The sequence below is a fragment of the Corella eumyota genome, chromosome 5, assembly GCF_963082875.1.
Source record: "Corella eumyota chromosome 5, kaCorEumy4.1, whole genome shotgun sequence".
Classification (NCBI taxonomy): domain Eukaryota; kingdom Metazoa; phylum Chordata; class Ascidiacea; order Phlebobranchia; family Corellidae; genus Corella; species Corella eumyota.
The window spans coordinates 1646460-1667308 of record NC_137494.1 but is presented as its reverse complement, the minus strand read 5'-3'; the positions used below and the strand labels follow the sequence as shown (position 1 = coordinate 1667308).

At 24.2% G+C, this 20849-nt stretch overlaps 1 protein-coding gene across 1 annotated transcript; it reads left to right on the top strand.

Moving 5' to 3' along the window:
• Positions 1–13: 13 nt before the first annotated feature.
• On the top strand, positions 14–11154 carry LOC145752194 (switch-associated protein 70-like). Its single transcript, XM_082568427.1, has 14 exons — positions 14–259; positions 573–722; positions 3013–3196; positions 3791–4011; positions 4760–4876; positions 5192–5404; positions 5661–5801; positions 6437–6562; positions 7193–7339; positions 8205–8361; positions 8915–9048; positions 9941–10104; positions 10287–10407; positions 10523–11154. Exons 3-14 carry the CDS (start codon positions 3064–3066, stop codon positions 10754–10756), a joined length of 1908 nt encoding a protein of 635 aa, XP_082424553.1. The 5' UTR covers positions 14–259; positions 573–722; positions 3013–3063; the 3' UTR covers positions 10757–11154.
• The last annotated feature ends 9695 nt before the right edge of the window (positions 11155–20849 follow it).

Genomic DNA, 20849 nt, shown 5'->3' with positions numbered 1-20849 from the left:
GATAAAAAAACAATTTTTTTCAACAACTTTTAAAATAGACAAACAATGTATTTGGTCTATAAATTCTACTAAAGACAAAAATGTATATTAACACTTTATATTTCACACATACTACATTGACATCTGATTAATGTTGTTTGATTAAACAATGTTCCTGTCAAAACTGATTAAGACTTTTGGCAAGCAATATGCATATCTGGCTTATCTAAGCTAAGGAAATACAAATTGAATTATATTCAAGTAATATCTGCGATAAAAAGTAAGTGTATTAATTTTTATCAAATTTTTATTAAAAAATTGTTTTAAAATATTGTGCCAAAACTGGTTATAATTTGATTTTTAATTTGGCCGGAAATTATTTTTAAAAAATATGATTGATTGTAGTTTATTCTTATTGTTTAATAAACCATCACTCTAGGTAATTGAATATACCACATTATATTTGCACGTCATAGTTGTGGTTTATTCTTTGTATCATTTTAAGAAAATTCTTTCGACCAAACCAAGCATTATGTGGTGAGAACACTTAATTTAAAACCAATACCCACCTATTACAATGTGTTATATTACAGACCAAACCAGCACTTAGTTCACTCGGTATAGCATTACTACTAGTGGGTGATATGTCATACAATCACGTCTGTCGCAAAAGGAAGTGAAGTAATCTGTTTCAAAGATGCCAACTGCGTAACATCATTACAGCCTTGCAATCAGATTACTCGGTAAGTCTAAAAGCAAGATTTTTAAATTCTTTTATGTTGAATGCGTTTGTAGGTTTATTTTGTTATAAGATTCTGTGGTATGGTTTATAAAATGAATTATGCATTAGATTTTAGTTTAGTTTAATAGTAAGTGAAAAATTCTGTGTTTTTCCTTTTTTGGTGTTATCTCGAAATTGTAATGCAGTGTTTTAAGCAGCACGTAATGGTTTTCTCGGAAATTTGTTCGCATTTTTAGGAACATTATATACCAGACATTAGTTAGTAGACTTTGAAATATACATAACTTTTGGAACAATAATTTAACAAGGTTTTTTATCAAATATTCTTAATGTAACATTGTATTTTGTAAATTTAAAGATAGCAGGTCAAAATAAATATGTTATAAAAATTATATTTAGCTTAAATTATTAAAAATTATAGGGTATTAAATATGAATTATAATATTTGGTAATTAGTTAAATATGATAATTGATAAAAATTTGATATTGTAACAATATCCTGATTAAAAGATTATATTTAGTTAATTCAAAGTTTTTGTCTAAGTCAATATTGACAGGCTATAGCCAAAAATGGAAATGAGTATTTAATTAGTCTACAATCTCACTAAACAACTACAAAAGAAATTAAACTTTAAATTTTTACACACACCCTTCAAGTGCAAGTATAATGCAAACACACTGTTTTAAATCTGAAGAATTTAAAGTAAAAGTTTAATTGTTTAGACAGCATGGCTACTGTCTTATCTTTATTTCTAAAGTTTTATGAGTTTATTGTATAAAACTAGGCCATTAGTCCAACTGATAAGCTGGATGGAGTTTTAACTTAAAAGGTGTTACATATAAAGAAGTTTATGGCTTAAAATGAGGTGTGAAAAGTAGGCCTTCTCCTATTTTTTTATAGTTTTTAGTTTTAACACATTTGTTAGAAGTAAAAGCCAGTTTGGAGAGTCAGGAAAAATGAAAAGTAGAATTAAAATTGCATAAGTTGTTAGTAGGTAGTTACATATATAGTAGAGCATGGATTAAAAGTTTAAAATTTTTAAATTAAAAAAAAATAGTTTCAAGTTATTAAATATTATTAAACTTTCATTATTCTTATATTTTTTAGTTTTATTTTTTATAACAGTCAAGTTATTATTTTAGAGATAACAGAAGCACTATAATATTTTATTGTTGTAACAGAAAATATAATTAAAAGAATTTTTAAAAACAAAGAAATGTTTTAAGATAACATGGTAGCTATTATCTCATGTTTATATAGATAACAAAAATACAACATGTTGTATAATGATAACAATGTAAATAAACAAAATTTAATCTAAAATTTATGTACAAAAAATAAATTAATTTAACATTTTTTTATGAGAACATCCATAATACAATACCAAAAATATTGATATGTTATTTATTATACTGGATTAGGATAAATAAACTAAAAAGATCAATAGATTTACATTATGCTAATGTTTATTTTACATTTAAAATTAAATTTCTATAGATCCAAAATAAATTAGATTTCTAAAATCCCATATAAGATTAAAGATGTATTTAAATAAACATTTATATTCTCTATTAGATTTGAATTCAGGAAATTGGCCCAGCCTATGCAGCCATCTAATTATATCCTTCCTTTTTGATATTAATTAGTAAAGCAAACACAAAAGACCTTTAGCACCAAACTGTTAAACTGCTCTTAATTTTAGTATTAACAGGTCTGGATAGGGATTTAAATGTATTCTGGAGTCTAATACAAAATACTTTTAAATATCAGATGTTAGAATTTAGAGATTTAATGTTTTAGTAGTTGTATTCAAAAAATATTTGTTAACTGGGAATTTTTGCTAGCTATTAGTTATCAAAGAAACTATGATTTAAGACAGTTTATTCATATAATAACTTTAATAAAGTGAAGCAATAAAAGCTTAAGTTACTTACAATGTGTTTAGATAACAATTTGGTAATCATTATGGTAAAATAATATTATAATTAATGTAATATTTAGGTTTTGATATAATTGCATTACTATAAAAAACATGTGTAATTTAAATTAAATTTATTTTTTCAAAATTAAAATATTAACAACTAAAATTATCACTTAAATTTATCATGCTATGTTATGAAACAACCTGCTATAAATTTTACACTTTTTTACTTGTTTAACAAAACTCCAGCAGTGTACAAATAAAAACTTATATACTTCTACCTGTTAATAATAAGACTTTCTACTGTGTGATAACACCAATACAATAGAACTCTCTCATTTTAATGACGCCTTTTTCTCTATGTTACAGGAAGAAAAGGAGAGAATTTAGGGTGTAGGGAAAAAAGCTAAAATATAAACAATGCAAAGAAAAAGGTCTACAACTAGTAGGTCCATTAGGAGGTTGTCTTCAATGAGAATTGGTAAAGCAAAAGCAGATGAAATGGCAGAAGTAAAATTACCAACCCCAAATTTTGAGCTAGAAGATGTATTAGGTAAATTTATATTTTTAATATAAACTTAATCAGTATAGTTGTACTAAAGTTGATTATTAACTAAATTAGTATTTAAATATATGGTATAAAGAATTAGAAAAATTTAAAATTTATGTCTTTTGGATTTTTTAAGTATATACTATTTTGAGCTTGGTATGTGTATTACATAGGCTTAATTTTAAGTGTATAGTAATTTACTTTAATTGATATTTAATACCAAATTAAAGTTTTAAAAAACTTAACTTCATTTATAAAAAAAGTGTTTAATAATTCTATAATAAACCAAAAAAAGTAATTTAAAAATCATGTTACTACTTACGTAATTTTGGGTCATATAATGAAGGCAGATGACTCATGTAAGCTATAATGAGTAAGATTTGGTTGAAATAAGGAGAATAAGTTGTCTAGCTTGATTTACAATACACAAAACTGTTGATTCTATTTTTAACTTTTAAACTTTGGCAAAATTTAAAAGAATTCAAAAAATCGCTTTTGTTGTTGTAAAAAAAAAACTTAAACCAGATTTATTAAAAAATAATTAAAATGTTAATATTGATAACATAAAAAAAATTGACCATTTTTTTAACTTTTTAGTTTCTCAACTTCATATCTCAGATGTACTCAACAACTGTATCCGCGGAGATTTACACAGTACATGGAGTTTAACTGACGATAGTTCGTCTATTTCAAGCAAACAAGGACATAATTTTATATATCACAGATGTTATCATGATACTATGTTTGCTCCATTATGGCAAGCCTTTTCTGTACTTGATGGAAAGGCATCTGGGAAAGTTTTGTTAGGAAGATTAATGGTAAGACAAGATTCTTGAACTAAATTTAATTATTATAAAGAAGTAGAATTTTTTGTGTAGTTTTTAAGCAGTCACAGGTACTATTTTTTTTTCTTTAAAATCTATAAATAGGTTTTGTGTTTTTACCTATTTGGATTGAAATTATAAATGCTATGTCAGCTTTTGCTAAATGTAATTGTGTTGTGGTAATTGAACTAATATCATTTTAATTTCATTGAAAATTTATGGCATGTTGTAACATGAAATGTACTTTGGAACTTGATTTACAGGAAAAATGTCACCAAAAACTTTTCAAATGTATTTTGTGGTCTGTTAAAGGGAGTTAAAACCCACTTTCAATATGTATCTGTCTGACAATTAGCAATTGAATGTTTTTAAGTAGCCTTTTCCTGTTGTTAGTCAATGCACATTTTAAACTGTGTACACAGTAATTATTTGGCAATAGAAATTTATGACAATTTTTTTGGTAATTATTTGCTTTTGTTTTTTAAATGTTTGTCATCTATTAACCAAATTATGTAAAAAATTTTAAACAGTTTGTGTTATATTTGTAATTTATATGGATTTTTTGTATTGCCAATGCCATTCTTCTATATCAGTGTGGTTTAATTAACAGTTTTACTAAAACCACTGTTTCAGATTTTGTTTTAACAATGTTATATCTATTAATATAACTTATAAAGTTTAGTGTTATTATAGTTATAAACTGGTATGCAGTTTATTAAATTCCAATCTTTTGTTTTTACAGCATATGTCAACTGCACTATCGCCAATGTTTGGTAACGACCATACTGACACAAACATCCAAAAACATTTTATTAATTATGCACAAGTTCCATTCAACAAATATAAAGATTATGTCATGGTAAGTGTAATAAAATTTTTAAAATTTTATGACTAAAATAAATGTTTTTTTGACAATTGTGAAAGCAAAAGTTACTAAGATTTAGTTGAATAAATAAATATACTTTATACGGTATCAAGATATGAATGTTAATTAATAATTTTATCTAATTTATAAGTTTAATTTAATTTTCTATTTGTTACACCAAAACTAATAAAAACTTAATTAAATTTTGTTTACTGCATGACCATATAAAATTGTAATATTTGATTTAAAATATTCTATTCGAAATTTTTTTTTTGATGATATTAATTTGTAACAAATATTTTTTTTTAGACAACGTTGGCCAACAACGACAAAATAGATGCTGTAAAACTAAGTTCAATTTGTTGGTCGTTATGCAGACAAAAATTTCTAAATAATCCCCTTGTTGATAACCTGGACTCTGTTGTTCCGGCAGAATTAGCGGAAACAATTTACTGGTTGTTTTGTATTTTTAATAAACTGACAGAACCTGATACTTACCCTCCAAGCATGGATTATGAAGAAGTAAGAACTAATATTGAACTTTTAAAAAATTTTAAAGTAGTGTAAATTATTTTATAATTAAGTTAAATTTAGATGAAGTAATAAAACCATATTTTTGTAAAATTAAAGTTTAATGTTAACATAACTTTAAGTAAAAATATAATGTTTGCTTATTAGTATATATATGATTTAAAAAAATATGGCACCTAAAATGTTTCAAATAAAGCATAAATTGGACCAACAAACTGTTTCTATTGATATGTTTTTTTTCTTTTAGACCGAGTTATTTCTTCGTAAATTAACAGCTTGTTTGGGTCTTCCTTGGTCAGGGTCAAATCATGATAATGAGTCGATGCAAACTGATGACTCTGCTTCTGATAAACAGGATTCTTATTATGAGCCATCAGCTCCTTTATTGGTAAGTTTTCTTGGGTTGTCAATTTTTTGTAAAATATTAACTGGCTTTTACATATTTTAAAGTTTTTAAATTAAAGTTTTTTTCATTTGTAATTTTACTTTTTGATGTTTTTTTAGTATTATATATACTCACAGTACAAATGTTGTGTAGCCTTTAGTTAAATATTGTTTTTGATAAAAAGTTTATTACCTAACAAAAAAATCCAAATTGACGTGTCAATATTAAGCCACATGGATATTAATTAAAAAAATATAACAAAGCGATATCTTAACCTAATGTAACTAACACGTATACGATCTGTTCACGTTGTATTTATTTTTGTAGTAATTAGTTGAACGGTCAAAATACGTAAACAACTAATAGCCTTTATACTTTGTCCACGTAATTATTTTTAATCTTTTTTTTATATATTTTTAAAGATATAAAATGGAGTATAATTATATGTAAAATTTATTTAATATTTTAGGGTTTAATTTTATTATTTTACCGAGAAAAAATTATCGTTTTTACAATTTCAATCGTTTTAAATTACAATTTAATTTTATCAAAACATTTATAACTACATAAGATTAGTTTTTCTTGGAGTTATGTTATAATTTTGATATATCTTATAGTTTAAATGTTATATTTTTCAGGTTAATTTTCAACAGTTTTTATCCATAATATCTGATGTTATTGGCGTAGATTTAGCAAGAACGAATTCGTTTTATAGAGCCGTACAACGACTTTGTCTGATCGAATATTGTAAAGTCATGAAATCGGTAAGTTTAAAACCGGTTCTGACCAGTTAATTTAATATTTTTTAACGCGTTTAGGAGATTATAAAACCAAAACTTATTCATAAAAGATGACCTGATAAATTATAAGTTTTAATTTTCCGACAATTAGGTTAATACGATTAAGAAAGGAAATAGAAAATGAAAGTTTAACTTTAATCTAATCATGTTTTTATTTTTAATTTATTTTTTTAATTTATACAGTAAACACAGAGTGTTTATTCATTTATTTTTGTTGTATATATATTTATCCTCGATGTGGGAAAGTCGAATGCGCGACGACTTAAACATAGAGTAACATCAGTTACTCCGACCCAGTCTCGAGTTGCCTGTGACAGTTTGGGATATTTTATAGAGCTGATTAAGTGATGGCTCAGCAGGAGTTTATACCGTTTATAGCGCCTTACTCAAGGGCACTACAGCATAAAATCAGTGGGGATTAAACCCACGACCTTATGTGTGGTGTAGCAAGTGTTCCTACCACTACGCCACGCTGCCGGTTATCATATACCATGTCAAAATTTCGTATCATAACAATTACAAAATTTCGTAATGTCAAAACCATATGGTCCTAACTATATTATAAACAATATTATCAACTTAATATTTCTACAGGGTTGGTTGTTAGTCCGCAAGCAAGGCACAGATATATGGAGAAAAAGATGGTCAGTGTTACATGGTTCCAAGTTAACTTGTTATACCACTTTGCTTTGCCAATATGCTAAGACTGAGATCAAATTTAATGGAAATATGCATATCGAGGTAACACTAATTGAATGTTTTATTGGATGTAGTTTACATAGTTTACTGTTTTTTTTTGTGTATTTGGTGACGGGTATGTGTATTTTATAAAGCCTAAATACTATAATAACAGTAACAACATAGAACTTTTAAAATATCAAGTTTACGTAAAAGTAACCGAAAATTGGGTTTGCGACCTACTGAATTAATTTTTTGAACTTTTGTGCTGATATGTGTATTCTAATTCTCTTACAAAACACGATAACAGGTGTAACCTTTTACTTAAAATGCCGGTGCTATTTTAATTAACGCGCGGGAAAAAATAAATGTCATTGTCGAGTGTTTATCAAATCTAAACCGGTCTTAATTTTACTAAACACTTTATCTACATATTAACTTTTAGATTTTATAAAGCACTTTTAACCAGTTTAGATATGCTGGTAATATTCGGTAGTAGTTATTATAATTTAAGCGCGTTGTTGAAACCGGTAATTATAACATAACAGCAATATTTTAGTGTTTAAAAATTTTAAGTATTTAAAGCTGTAATTATTAGCTTAAATTTGTATTTTTACTGGTTTTAAGCGTTGTTACAAAACATTAAATGTTGTTTTTTTCTTTAGTTATGCTTTGTATTTAAGTAATTATATATGCTTTATTAGGGTTTAACTAGCATAGGTCAACTTAACAAGCAAACTTTTATCATAATTGTAACTTTGACTTGTTAATTATATATTTCTAAAACAGTTCGGTAATAATATAACTTTACAAATTTTGTAAATTTTAAAATTAATGTTATTATTTCCTTATATACTTATGCAGTTATTCTATATGTTTTATATCATTTAATTAAATATTTTTTAAACATTTTTGTCAATTTTTGTAGGCATTACCTGGTTCTTCATCACATAAACAAAGATTTCGAATTGTTGAAAAAGAAGGATTTAAAATTACTGATGAATATGAGTTTGCAACATTAGATAATAAATCAACCCAATCTTGGATTTCGTTGATTAACATTATTGTTAGGATGGACGAAACAGGTAAAAATTTATAAATTTTTAAAACTATGTTTAAAATACGTAAAAAACGATATTAAAAATTTAAAATGCCTAATTTTTTTTGATACTACGCAAAATTTGCGTGTTTTTTAAAACATTAAAAATAAAAATTGTATAAAATTATATATATAGGGTCATCATAATTCAAGTCAGTACAATTAGAAACGTATAGTTTTATGACAACCTGTTGTTATCCAATAAAATTACCTTAATTTATGACATATTTCATACGCTTATATTTTCAAATATTATTTCAAAAATATAATTGCAGAAAATATTTGTAAAACAAAACATTTTTAAGGGCATAAATATATATCTTTGGTTTTTAATTAGTGAAAAATTTAGTTTTTTACCTGTTTTTGTTTACATTTAAACTATAACGAAAATGGATCATATTTCAATCAAATTAACCGTTTTTGAATTTTAACGTCTTTCTTTTACAAAGAAAAAATCAATTCATTAAAAAAAACAATTTGATTTGTTACCCAACAATATCAAATTACATCACGTGATTATTTATTGTTTTTTGAATCAGGTATGAGCGCGAAAACGAGTGAGATATGTGAGAGAAGGTTGGAACGTCATCATAGGAGAGAGAGTGAGAGAGAAGTGTTTCGAAAAAAGAAAGAAGTTTTCGAAACTTTCGAAAAATTACAAAACGCTAAAAAGGTAAATTTAAAAAAAATTATAAAATAAATAAAATTTTTTTTTTAAAACAACACTAATTAACAAATTTTAAGCAAAATTTAAATAAGGAAATAACGCCCTAATTAACTACTTTTTAAACGGTATAAAATAAAGATAACAAATTTAAAAAGGTGTAAAAAATGTCACTAAAAATAAATAGTTTAAATTAAGCATATGTAAATTTGTCAAATGTTTTAAAATCCCAATTAGAAGTTTTTAAATATATTAAAACATTATTTTTAATCCGATTTTTCTTATAAAATTCAAAAAAGTTTTAAAATTTGATTTAATTAGAAATTGATATTTGATTATAATTGTTTCTATTGTCAACGACTTCACGATATAACTAGGTAGTAATTAAATTAATTGTTTGTTGTGTAAAGTTGTTAATATACAAGCTATCTAAAATGTTAACGATTCATTGATAAAAGTCTCAAGTAATTATCTTCGTGTTAAGATGCAAAATAATTATTTTAATCAGTTTTACCGTTTTTTAATATTAAAATGTTTTAAAGTAAAAATAAAAAAGTAAAAAAATGTTTCAAAATCCCCAAAAAACTAGTTTTAGTAGAACGAAATTATTACTGAATTCTCACTATATTCAATATACACTGTAAATCATACATAAATATGTTTGTTTATGTTTTAATAAATACGTATAAGTGCAAAAAGTTTAACAATTTTATTAAAATTCACTTTACCATATTCATTATTATCTAGTCCCTATATTCTAAAATTTCTTCCAAATTCGCATTATCACGTTAACCATTATGTAGTACCCTATTTAGACAGTATTTTGTTTATAAATTAGGGTATGACATTAACAACATTTCTTTTACTATATTTGTATAATTACTCAACAATTCTTTTTCAGGCACGGAGTTTGATCGAAGCAACGTTGAACGAACGAGCAGCTCAAAGAGAAGCCCAGATGCTTCAGCTTATAAAAATGGATAAAATTTATGAAAGACTTGAAACCATTCAGTTAGAACGGAGATTATTGAATAAAAATGAAAGACATAAACAACTAACAACTTTGTAAGTTTAGAATTTCATTATTTTTTTCAAGTATTTTAATATCAAATACACTGTGCAATTCGGATATGTTTGATTTAACACTGTATATGTTTAATTTACTGAAATAGGGTTAAAAATATGTAATTTTCGTTTTTTTTTATTACTTTTAGAGTTATTTATTTTATTTTGAAATTTTTTTTCAGATTTTCCAAATCAGGAGATGATTTTATTTCAAATTTAAACTACCCCGAACCTGAACAAACCGAGTCTGAGTCTTTCAAACGATTAATTGCAGAAGAAACGACGTTAGGGCACACACTAGAAGTAAGTATTTATTCTTTTTTTAAGTCCGATTATTTTATTATTTAAATTTTTATTTTTTTGGTAAAATTTTGTTTATTTTTAAAATGTTTTTTTAAATTTAATTTTTTATTTCAAGATTTTACGAGGGTCACCCACCTTCAATGAGAGTAGTAACAGTAGTGTGTCCTCCGACTCAAGCCACCATCGCCACGTGCCACTGAAGCAACCTTCCATCGTTGTTCAAAGTCCAAAAGATTTTTCAACCTCAGAGAAATATTCGGATTACTTTTCTTCGTGTGAGAATATGTCAACCTCGTCTACGGATTATTCTTTATTTTTAACTCCCTTCGATACGTCGACTTTAAGATGATGACGTCATAACATAGTGGTGACGTCATAACTTTGCTAATGACGTCATATTTTTTAAATTTTGTTTGTTTTTGATGTTTTTATATAGCTTTTTGAAATAAGCTTAAACAACTAAATATGTTTGGAAAAGAATTGGAATTTTATTTTTTTTTTTATTTTGCTCTATTCAAAATAAGTTTCTTTTTTTAAATTAACATGGATGTGCTTAAAATGACATTATTCGGTATTAAGTAAATGTTAATCTTGGTTTAAATAAGTTAAGCAAACTAAGTTGATTTTGTTAACCGTCTTCACACTTTCACGTATTGAATAGTTTTTTTTTTGAATCAAAATTTCTTTTTTTATATTTTTTATTTTTAACTACATATCTTCACTTTGGGTATTTTTTCATTTTTTTACACTGCCTTGCGTGTTTACAAATATAAAAAAAGAAGTAAAAAAATTGTCAATTTATAATTTATGTACTTCAAATGTATACCCAGTTAAAAAAAATAATGAATATAAAAAATAAATTTGTTTAAAAATATTTTTTACGTAGTAGCTTACGTAAAAAAAATTGAAAATAATATACTTATTTCAAAACAAGTTTTTTTTAGAAGAAAACCCGTTAGTTTAGTACTAATAAATCCTAATTTAATTCCTTAATTGTGCGAAAACGCTGATTAGTTAAAGTGCCTCGCTTAAAGCAAAAAGAAAAAAATGCGAATACGTCATCATTTGTAACACGAGTTCCTAGACTAAGGGTTGTTAACAAAGCAGATTTGATAGAAAATTCAGGCTAGATTCTGTATTTACATTGATTAGGTTAACAAAAGTGCAATCTTAACTGAACTTACTGAAATTAAAAATTTAAACTTTGTTTTGTAGATGAGACATTATTTTAATATAACCGATAGAAGAAAATGATACGTCATAATTACACCTGATTACGGAATAAACAAACTGGATATTTGATCTGAAATCATATCGGAAAAATACGAAATCAAATCAAACGACAAATTTCAAGATTAGTGATAAAATAAAACAACGAAACGAATAAGGTAAACCATTAAATATTTATTAATATTCCCAATATGTTTTGTATAATTTATCGCGTTTTCGAAAGCACCCATTAAAATAAAATAAAAAAAACTTTTGATACGTTTTGTAAAAATTGTTGAATTATAAAAAAAAACTTTTTAGATAGAAAACGAAGTGTTATTAAGAATTACTGAAGTAGCCCAATATTTGACCACATAATGCTATATGCATGTATTATTATTCATATGCCAATCTAAAAAAAACAAACATTTTTCAGATTCTAAATTTAAATTATGACAATAGTCGCAATAACGTCATAAACATATTTTTAAAAACAACTTTTAAAAAAAAGGTTTGCTTTGATTTATCATATCTATATTATTGCTTTACAGCTTTGTCAAAAGTTGCCGTTACAATAAAATGCGACCTTAAGACAGATTATGAACATTGCGAGCATCTTTTATGCTTTATTTAATTCGATTTTCATATTTTCGAAACCAATATTTCCAATTATTATTTTTTTTTTGTTTTTGACATCACATATCATATGTTTATGTTTGTAAATAAACGTTGGTTTCAAACTTCACCGTTAGCTTAACAGGTAGTGTGGCGAACTAGTAAGCAGTTGGACCCAGTTCGAATCTGGCGAAAATAAGAAAATTAAAAATAAGAAAATTTTTTAACTAAATTTATCTGATAAATAAAATATGGTTTGAAATCATTTGATTATTTTTAACTTAAATTTAAAAAGCCGAGTAACTGAAAGCATAAAAATTAATTGTGATTAAACAAAAATGTTACAACAAAAAAAAAAAACTTAAAAGTAAGATAATATCAATTCTTCAATTTTTTAACCAAATAAAAATCTTATTGTAATAAAAAAAAGATAATATTTAAACTCATGTTTCTTTTAATAGTCTTACAAGATTTTAAATATTAAAAAACAAAAAATAATTTTTAACCTAAGTGCGCATCTAATAAGACGCTTTATTTTCGATTTTAAGATTTTGCAAATTTTATGTAATATGCACATAACTTTTATAAATATTGATATTTTTGATTAATATTTAAAATAAAGGTTTATAGAGATAAAATAATTTCAAAATAGGTTCGTTACGTTACTGCGGTTGTTATAGTAAATGGAATTTAAAATCTAAAAAATAAATTTTTTTCACAATTTTTTATATCAACTTATAATTATATATGCATATGACGTCACATAAAGGCCAACTGGCCAAAATAAAAATTCGCCCTAATTTTTTTGTTTTAGATTTTTTTGCAAATTTTTTTATCTGGAATTTAAGTTAGACAAGTGTGCATCTAATAAGGCAATTAATTTTGGATTTTAAGATTTGGCAAATTTTATGTAATATGCCTATAACTTTTATGAATATTAATAATTTTGATTAATAATTTCAAAATAGGTTCGTTACGTTACTGCAGTTGTTATAGTAAATGGAATTTAAAATCTAAAATATAAATTTTTTTCACAATTTTTTATATCAACTTATAATCATATATGCATATGACGTCACATAAAGGCCAACTGGCCAAAATAAAAATTCGCCCTAATTTTTTTGTTTTATATTTTTTTGCAAATTTCTTTATTTGGAATTTAAGTTAGACAAGTGCGCATCTAATAAGGCAATTAATTTTGGATTTTAAGATTTGGCAAATTTTATGTAATATGCCTATAACTTTTATGAATATTAATATTTTAGATTAATAATTTCAGAATAGGTTCGTTACGTTACTGCAGTTGTTATAGTAAATGGAATTTAAAATCTAAAAAATAAATTTTTTTCACAATTTTTTATATCAACTTATAATTATATATGCATATGACGTCACATAAAGGCCAACTGGCCAAAATAAAAATTCGCCCTAATTTTTTTGTTTTAGATTTTTTTTGCAAATTTTTTTATCTGGAATTTAAGTTAGACAAGTGCGCATCTAATAAGGCAATTAATTTTGGATTTTAAGATTTGACAAATTTTATGTAATAAGCCTATAACTTTTATGAATATTAATATTTTTAATTAATAATTTCAAAATAGGTTCGTTACGTTACTGCGGTTGTTATAGTAAATGGAATTTAAAATCTAAAAAATAAATTTTTTTCACAATTTTTTATATCAACTTATAATTATATATGCATATGACGTCACATAAAGGCCAACTGGACAAAATAAAAATTCGCCCTTATTTTTTTGTTTTAGATTTTTTTTGCAAATTTCTTTATCTGGAATTTAAGTTAGACAAGTGCGCATCTAATAAGGCAACTAATTTTGGATTTTAAGATTTGGCAAATTTTATGTAATATGCCTATAACTTTTATGAATATTAATATTTTTAATTAATAATTTCAAAATAGGTTCGTTACGTTACTGCAGTTGTTATAGTAAATGGAATTTAAAATCTAAAAAATAAATTTTTTTCACAATTTTTTATATCAACTTATAATTATATATGCATATGACGTCACATAAAGGCCAACTGGCCAAAAAAAAATTCGCCCTAATTTTGTTGTTTTAGATTTTTTTTGCAAATTTCTTTATCTGGAATTTAAGTTAGACAAGTGCGCATCTAATAAGGCAATTAATTTTGGATTTTAAGATTTGGCAAATTTTATGTAATATGTTTATAACTTTTATGAATATTAATATTTTTGATTAATAATTTCAAAATAGGTTTTTTACGTTACTGCGGTTGTTATAGTAAATGGAATTTAAAATCTAAAAAATAATTTTTTTTCACAATTTTTTATATTAACTTATAATTATATATGCATATGACGTCACATAAAGGCCAACTGACCAAAATAAAAATTCGCCCTAATTTTTTTGTTTTAGATTTTTTTTGCAAATTTCTTTATCTGGAATTTAAGTTAGACAAGTGCGCATCTAATAAGGCAATTAATTTTGGATTTTAAGATTTGGCAAATTTTATGTAATATGCCTATAATTTTTATGAATATTAATATTTTTGATTAATAATTTCAAAATAGGTTTGTTACGTTACTGTAGTTGTTATAGTAAATGGAATTTAAAATCTAAAAAATAAATTTTTTTCACAATTTTTTATATCAACTTATAATTATATATGCATATGACGTCACATAAAGGCCAACTGGCCAAAATAAAAATTCGCCCTTATTTTTTTGTTTTAGATTTTTTTTGCAAATTTTTTTATCTGGAATTTAAGTTAGACAAGTGCGCATCTAATAAGGCAATTAATTTTGGATTTTAAGATTTGGCAAATTTTATGTAATATGCCTATAACTTTTATAAATATTAATATTTTTGATTAATAATTTCAAAATAGGTTCGTTACGTTACTGCAGTTGTTATAGTAAATGGAATTTAAAATCTAAAATATAAATTTTTTTTACAATTTTTTATATCAACTTATAATTATATATGCATATGACGTCACATAAAGGCCAACTGGCCAAAATAAAAATTCGCCCTAATTTTTTTGTTTTATATTTTTTTGCAAATTTCTTTATTTGGAATTTAAGTTAGACAAGTGCGCATCTAATAAGGCAATTAATTTTGGATTTTAAGATTTGGCAAATTTTATGTAATATGCCTATAATTTTTATAAATATTAATATTTTTGATTAATAATTTCAAAATAGGTTTGTTACGTTACTGTAGTTGTTATAGTAAATGGAATTTAAAATCTAAAAAATAAATTTTTTTCACAATTTTTTATATTAACTTATAATTATATATGCATATGACGTCACATAAAGGCCAACTGGCCAAAATAAAAATTCGCCCTTATTTTTTTGTTTTAGATTTTTTTTGCAAATTTTTTTATCTGGAATTTAAGTTAGACAAGTGCGCATCTAATAAGGCAATTAATTTTGGATTTTAAGATTTGGCAAATTTTATGTAATATGCCTATAACTTTTATGAATATTAATATTTTAGATTAATAATTTCAGAATAGGTTCGTTACGTTACTGCAGTTGTTATATTAAATGAAATTTAAAATCTAAAAAATAAATTTTTTTCACAATTTTTTATATCAACTTATAATTATATATGCATATGACGTCACATAAAGGCCAACTGGCCAAAATAAAAATTCGCCCTAATTTTTTTGTTTTAGATTTTTTTTGCAAATTTTTTTATCTGGAATTTAAGTTAGACAAGTGCGCATCTAATAAGGCAATTAATTTTGGATTTTAAGATTTGACAAATTTTATGTAATATGCCTATACTTTTTATGAATATTAATATTTTTGATTAATAATTTCAAAATAGGTTCGTTACGTTACTGCGGTTGTTATAGTAAATGGAATTTAAAATCTAAAAAATAAATTTTTTTCACAATTTTTTATATCAACTTATAATTATATATACATATGACGTCACATAAAGGCCAACTGGCCAAAATAAAAATTCGCCCTAATTTTTTTGTTTTAGATTTTTTTATCTGGAATTTAAGTTAGACAAGTGCGCATCTAATAAGGCAATTAATTTTGGATTTTAAGATTTGGCAAATTTTATGTAATATGCCTATAATTTTTATAAATATTAATATTTTTGATTAATAATTTCAAAATAGGTTTGTTACGTTACTGTAGTTGTTATAGTAAATGGAATTTAAAATCTAAAAAATAAATTTTTTTCACAATTTTTTATATCAACTTATAATTATATATGCATATGACGTCACATAAAGGTCAACTGGCCAAAATAAAAATTCGCCCTTATTTTTATGTTTTAGATTTTTTTTGCAAATTTCTTTATCTGGAATTTAAGTTAGACAAATGCATATTTAATAAGGCAATTAATTTTGGATTTTAAGATTTGGCAAATTTTATGTAATATGCCTATAATTTTTATGAATATTAATATTTTTGATTAATAATTTCAAAATAGGTTCGTTACGTTACTGCAGTTGTTATAGTAAATGGAATTTAAAATCTAAAAAATAAATTTTTTTCACAATTTTTTATATCAACTTATAATTATATATGCATATGACGTCACATAAAGGCCAACTGGCCAAAATAAAAATTCGCCCTTATTTTTTTGTTTTAGATTTTTTTTGCAAATTTTTTTATCTGGAATTTAAGTTAGACAAGTGCGCATCTAATAAGGCAATTAATTTTGGATTTTAAGATTTGGCAAATTTTATGTAATATGCCTATAACTTTTATGAATATTAATATTTTTAAATAATAATTTCAAAATAGGTTCGTTACGTTACTGCAGTTGTTATAGTAAATGGAATTTAAAATCTAGAAAATAAATTTTTTTCACAATTTTTTATATCAACTTATAATTATATATGCATATGACGTCACATAAAGGCCAACTGGCCAAAATAAAAATTCGCCCTAATTTTTTTGTTTTAGATTTTTTTTTGCAAATTTCTTTATCTGGAATTTAAGTTAGACAAGTGCGCATCTAATAAGGCAATTAATTTTGGATTTTAAGATTTGGCAAATTTTATGTAATATGCCTATAACTTTTATGAATATTAATATTTTTGATTAATAATTTCAAAATAGGTTCGTTACGTTACTGCAGTTGTTATAGTAAATGGAATTTAAAATCTAAAATATAAATTTTTTTCACAATTTTTTATATCAACTTATAATCATATATGCATATGACGTCACATAAAGGCCAACTGGCCAAAATAAAAATTCGCCCTAATTTTTTTGTTTTATATTTTTTTGCAAATTTCTTTATTTGGAATTTAAGTTAGACAAGTGCGCATCTAATAAGGCAATTAATTTTGGATTTTAAGATTTGGCAAATTTTATGTAATATGCCTATAACTTTTATGAATATTAATATTTTAGATTAATAATTTCAGAATAGGTTCGTTACGTTACTGCAGTTGTTATAGTAAATGGAATTTAAAATCTAAAAAATAAATTTTTTTCACAATTTTTTATATCAACTTATAATTATATATGCATATGACGTCACATAAAGGCCAACTGGCCAAAATAAAAATTCGCCCTAATTTTTTTGTTTTAGATTTTTTTTGCAAATTTTTTTATCTGGAATTTAAGTTAGACAAGTGCGCATCTAATAAGGCAATTAATTTTGGATTTTAAGATTTGGCAAATTTTATGTAATATGCCTATAATTTTTATAAATATTAATATTTTTGATTAATAATTTCAAAATAGGTTTGTTACGTTACTGTAGTTGTTATAGTAAATGGAATTTAAAATCTAGAAAATAAATTTTTTTCACAATTTTTTATATCAACTTATAATTATATATGCATATGACGTCACATAAAGGCCAACTGGCCAAAATAAAAATTCGCCCTAATTTTTTTGTTTTAGATTTTTTTTGCAAATTTCTTTATCTGGAATTTAAGTTAGACAAGTGCGCATCTAATAAGGCAATTAATTTTGGATTTTAAGATTTGGCAAATTTTATGTAATATGCCTATAACTTTTATGAATATTAATATTTTTGATTAATAATTTCAAAATAGGTTCGTTACGTTACTGCAGTTGTTATAGTAAATGGAATTTAAAATCTAAAAAATAAATTTTTTTCACAATTTTTTATATCAACTTGTAATTATATATGCATATGACGTCACATAAAGGCCAACTGGCCAAAATAAAAATTCGCCCTAATTTTTTTGTTTTAGATTTTTTTTGCAAATTTTTTTATCTGGAATTTAAGTTAGACAAATGCATATTTAATAAGTCAATTAATTTTGGATTTTAAGATTTGGCAAATTTTATGTAATATGCCTATAATTTTTATGAATATTAATATTTTTGATTAATAATTTCAAAATAGGTTCGTTACGTTACTGCAGTTGTTATAGTAAATGGAATTTAAAATCTAAAAAATAAATTTTTTTCACAATTTTTTATATCAACTTATAATTATATATGCATATGACGTCACATAAAGGCCAACTGGCCAAAATAAAAATTCGCCCTAATTTTTTTGTTTTAGATTTTTTTTGCAAATTTCTTTATCTGGAATTTAAGTTAGACAAGTGCGCATCTAATAAGGCAACTAATTTTGGATTTTAAGATTTGGCAAATTTTATGTAATATGCCTATAACTTTTATGAATATTAATATTTTTAATTAATAATTTCAAAATAGGTTCGTTACGTTACTGCAGTTGTTATAGTAAATGGAATTTAAAATCTAAAAAATAAATTTTTTTCACAATTTTTTATATCAACTTATAATTATATATGCATATGATGTCACATAAAGGCCAACTGGCCAAAATAAAAATTCGCCCTAATTTTTTTGTTTTAGATTTTTTTTGCAAATTTCTTTATCTGAAATTTAAGTTAGACAAGTGCGCATCTAATAAGGCAATTAATTTTGGATTTTAAGATTTGGCAAATTTTATGTAATATGCCTATAACTTTTATGAATATTAATATTTTTGATTAATAATTTTAAAATAGGTTCGTTACGTTACTGCGGTTGTTATAGTAAATGAAATTTAAAATCTAAAAAATAAATTTTTTTCACAATTTTTTATATCAACTTATAATTATATATGCATATGACGTCACATAAAGGCCAACTGGCCAAAATAAAAATTCGCCCTAATTTTTTTGTTTTAAATTTTTTTTGCAAATTTCTTTATCTGGAATTTAAGTTAGACAAGTGCGCATCTAATAAGGCAATTAATTTTGGATTTTAAGATTTGGCAAATTTCATGTAATATGATGCCTATAACTTTTATGAATATTAATATTTTTGATTAATAATTTCAAAAAAGGTTTATTATGTGACTGCGGTTGTTATAGTAAATAAAATTTAAAATCTAAAAAAAAATATTTTTCAAAATTTTTGTAGAAACTTATAATTATATATGCATATGACGTCTAAGGAGTATGTCATAGGATTCGAACCCGCGACCTACTAACTAAGAGTTTGTCGACCAACGACTTAAGCTAGTCTGTTGAAAAAACTTTGGAATTGTTTGCTGACAGCAGGATTCGAACTTACAATTTTAACTTAGAAGTCAGCCGCTTTAACCACCTAACCAACGAAATGATATAACAAAGCAAGCAGTTTTACATACTTAAGCACATAATTATTAAAAAATGGTGACAAAAAAAATAAAATATTAATTATTTTGTGAAAGTGATTAAATATTACATTTAAAGCACAATGAAAAAAATATTCCTTTCTTGAAACGCACTTTCTTCAACATTCTTTTTTAATAATTTCTGCAAAAAAATGACCACATTAGTTACTCATGCGGCCAAGAAATGTGCAGGTAAACTAAACAAAAATTTGCCCTAACTTTTCATTAAATGAGTTTTTTCGTAAATTTCTTAAATAGTGTTTAGGTTTAACTAATGTGCATCTAATACAACAATCAAATTTGAATTTTAAGATTTGGAAAATTTTATGTAATATGCCTATTTTTTTTTGCAAATTTATTTATCTAGGATTTAATTTAGACAAATGTACATCTAAAAAGGCAATTAATTTTGAATTCCAAGATTTGGCAATTTTTATGTAATATGCATATAGCTTTTATGAATATTAATATTTTTGATCAATATTTTTAAAATCGGTTCATTACGTTATCGCGGGGTATTACAGTAAATGAAATTTAATTCTTAAAAAAAATTTCTTAAAAATTTTTATACAAACTTATAATTATATATGCATATGATCTCACAGGGTCACTTAAAGACCAACTGGCCAAAACAAAAATTTGTTCTAACTTTTTTATTTTAAATTTCTTTTGCTAACTTTTTTATCTTATATTTAAATTAGACAAATGCGCATCTAATAAGACGCTTAATTTTGGATTTTAAGGTTTGGCAAAATTTATGTAATATGCCAATAAATTTTATGAATATTAATATTTTTAATAACATTTTTAAAATAAATTTATTAAGTTACTGTGGTTATTTTGGTTAATTAAATTTAAATTAAAAAAAATATATTTCTGAACAATTTAGGTACATACTAATATATGCATATAACGGTGTGAATTTGGAGCAGATTTAGTCATAACAAAAATTTGCTTAAACTTTTTTTATTTTTAAATGTTTTTCGCGAATATCTTAATGTAGTATTTAGT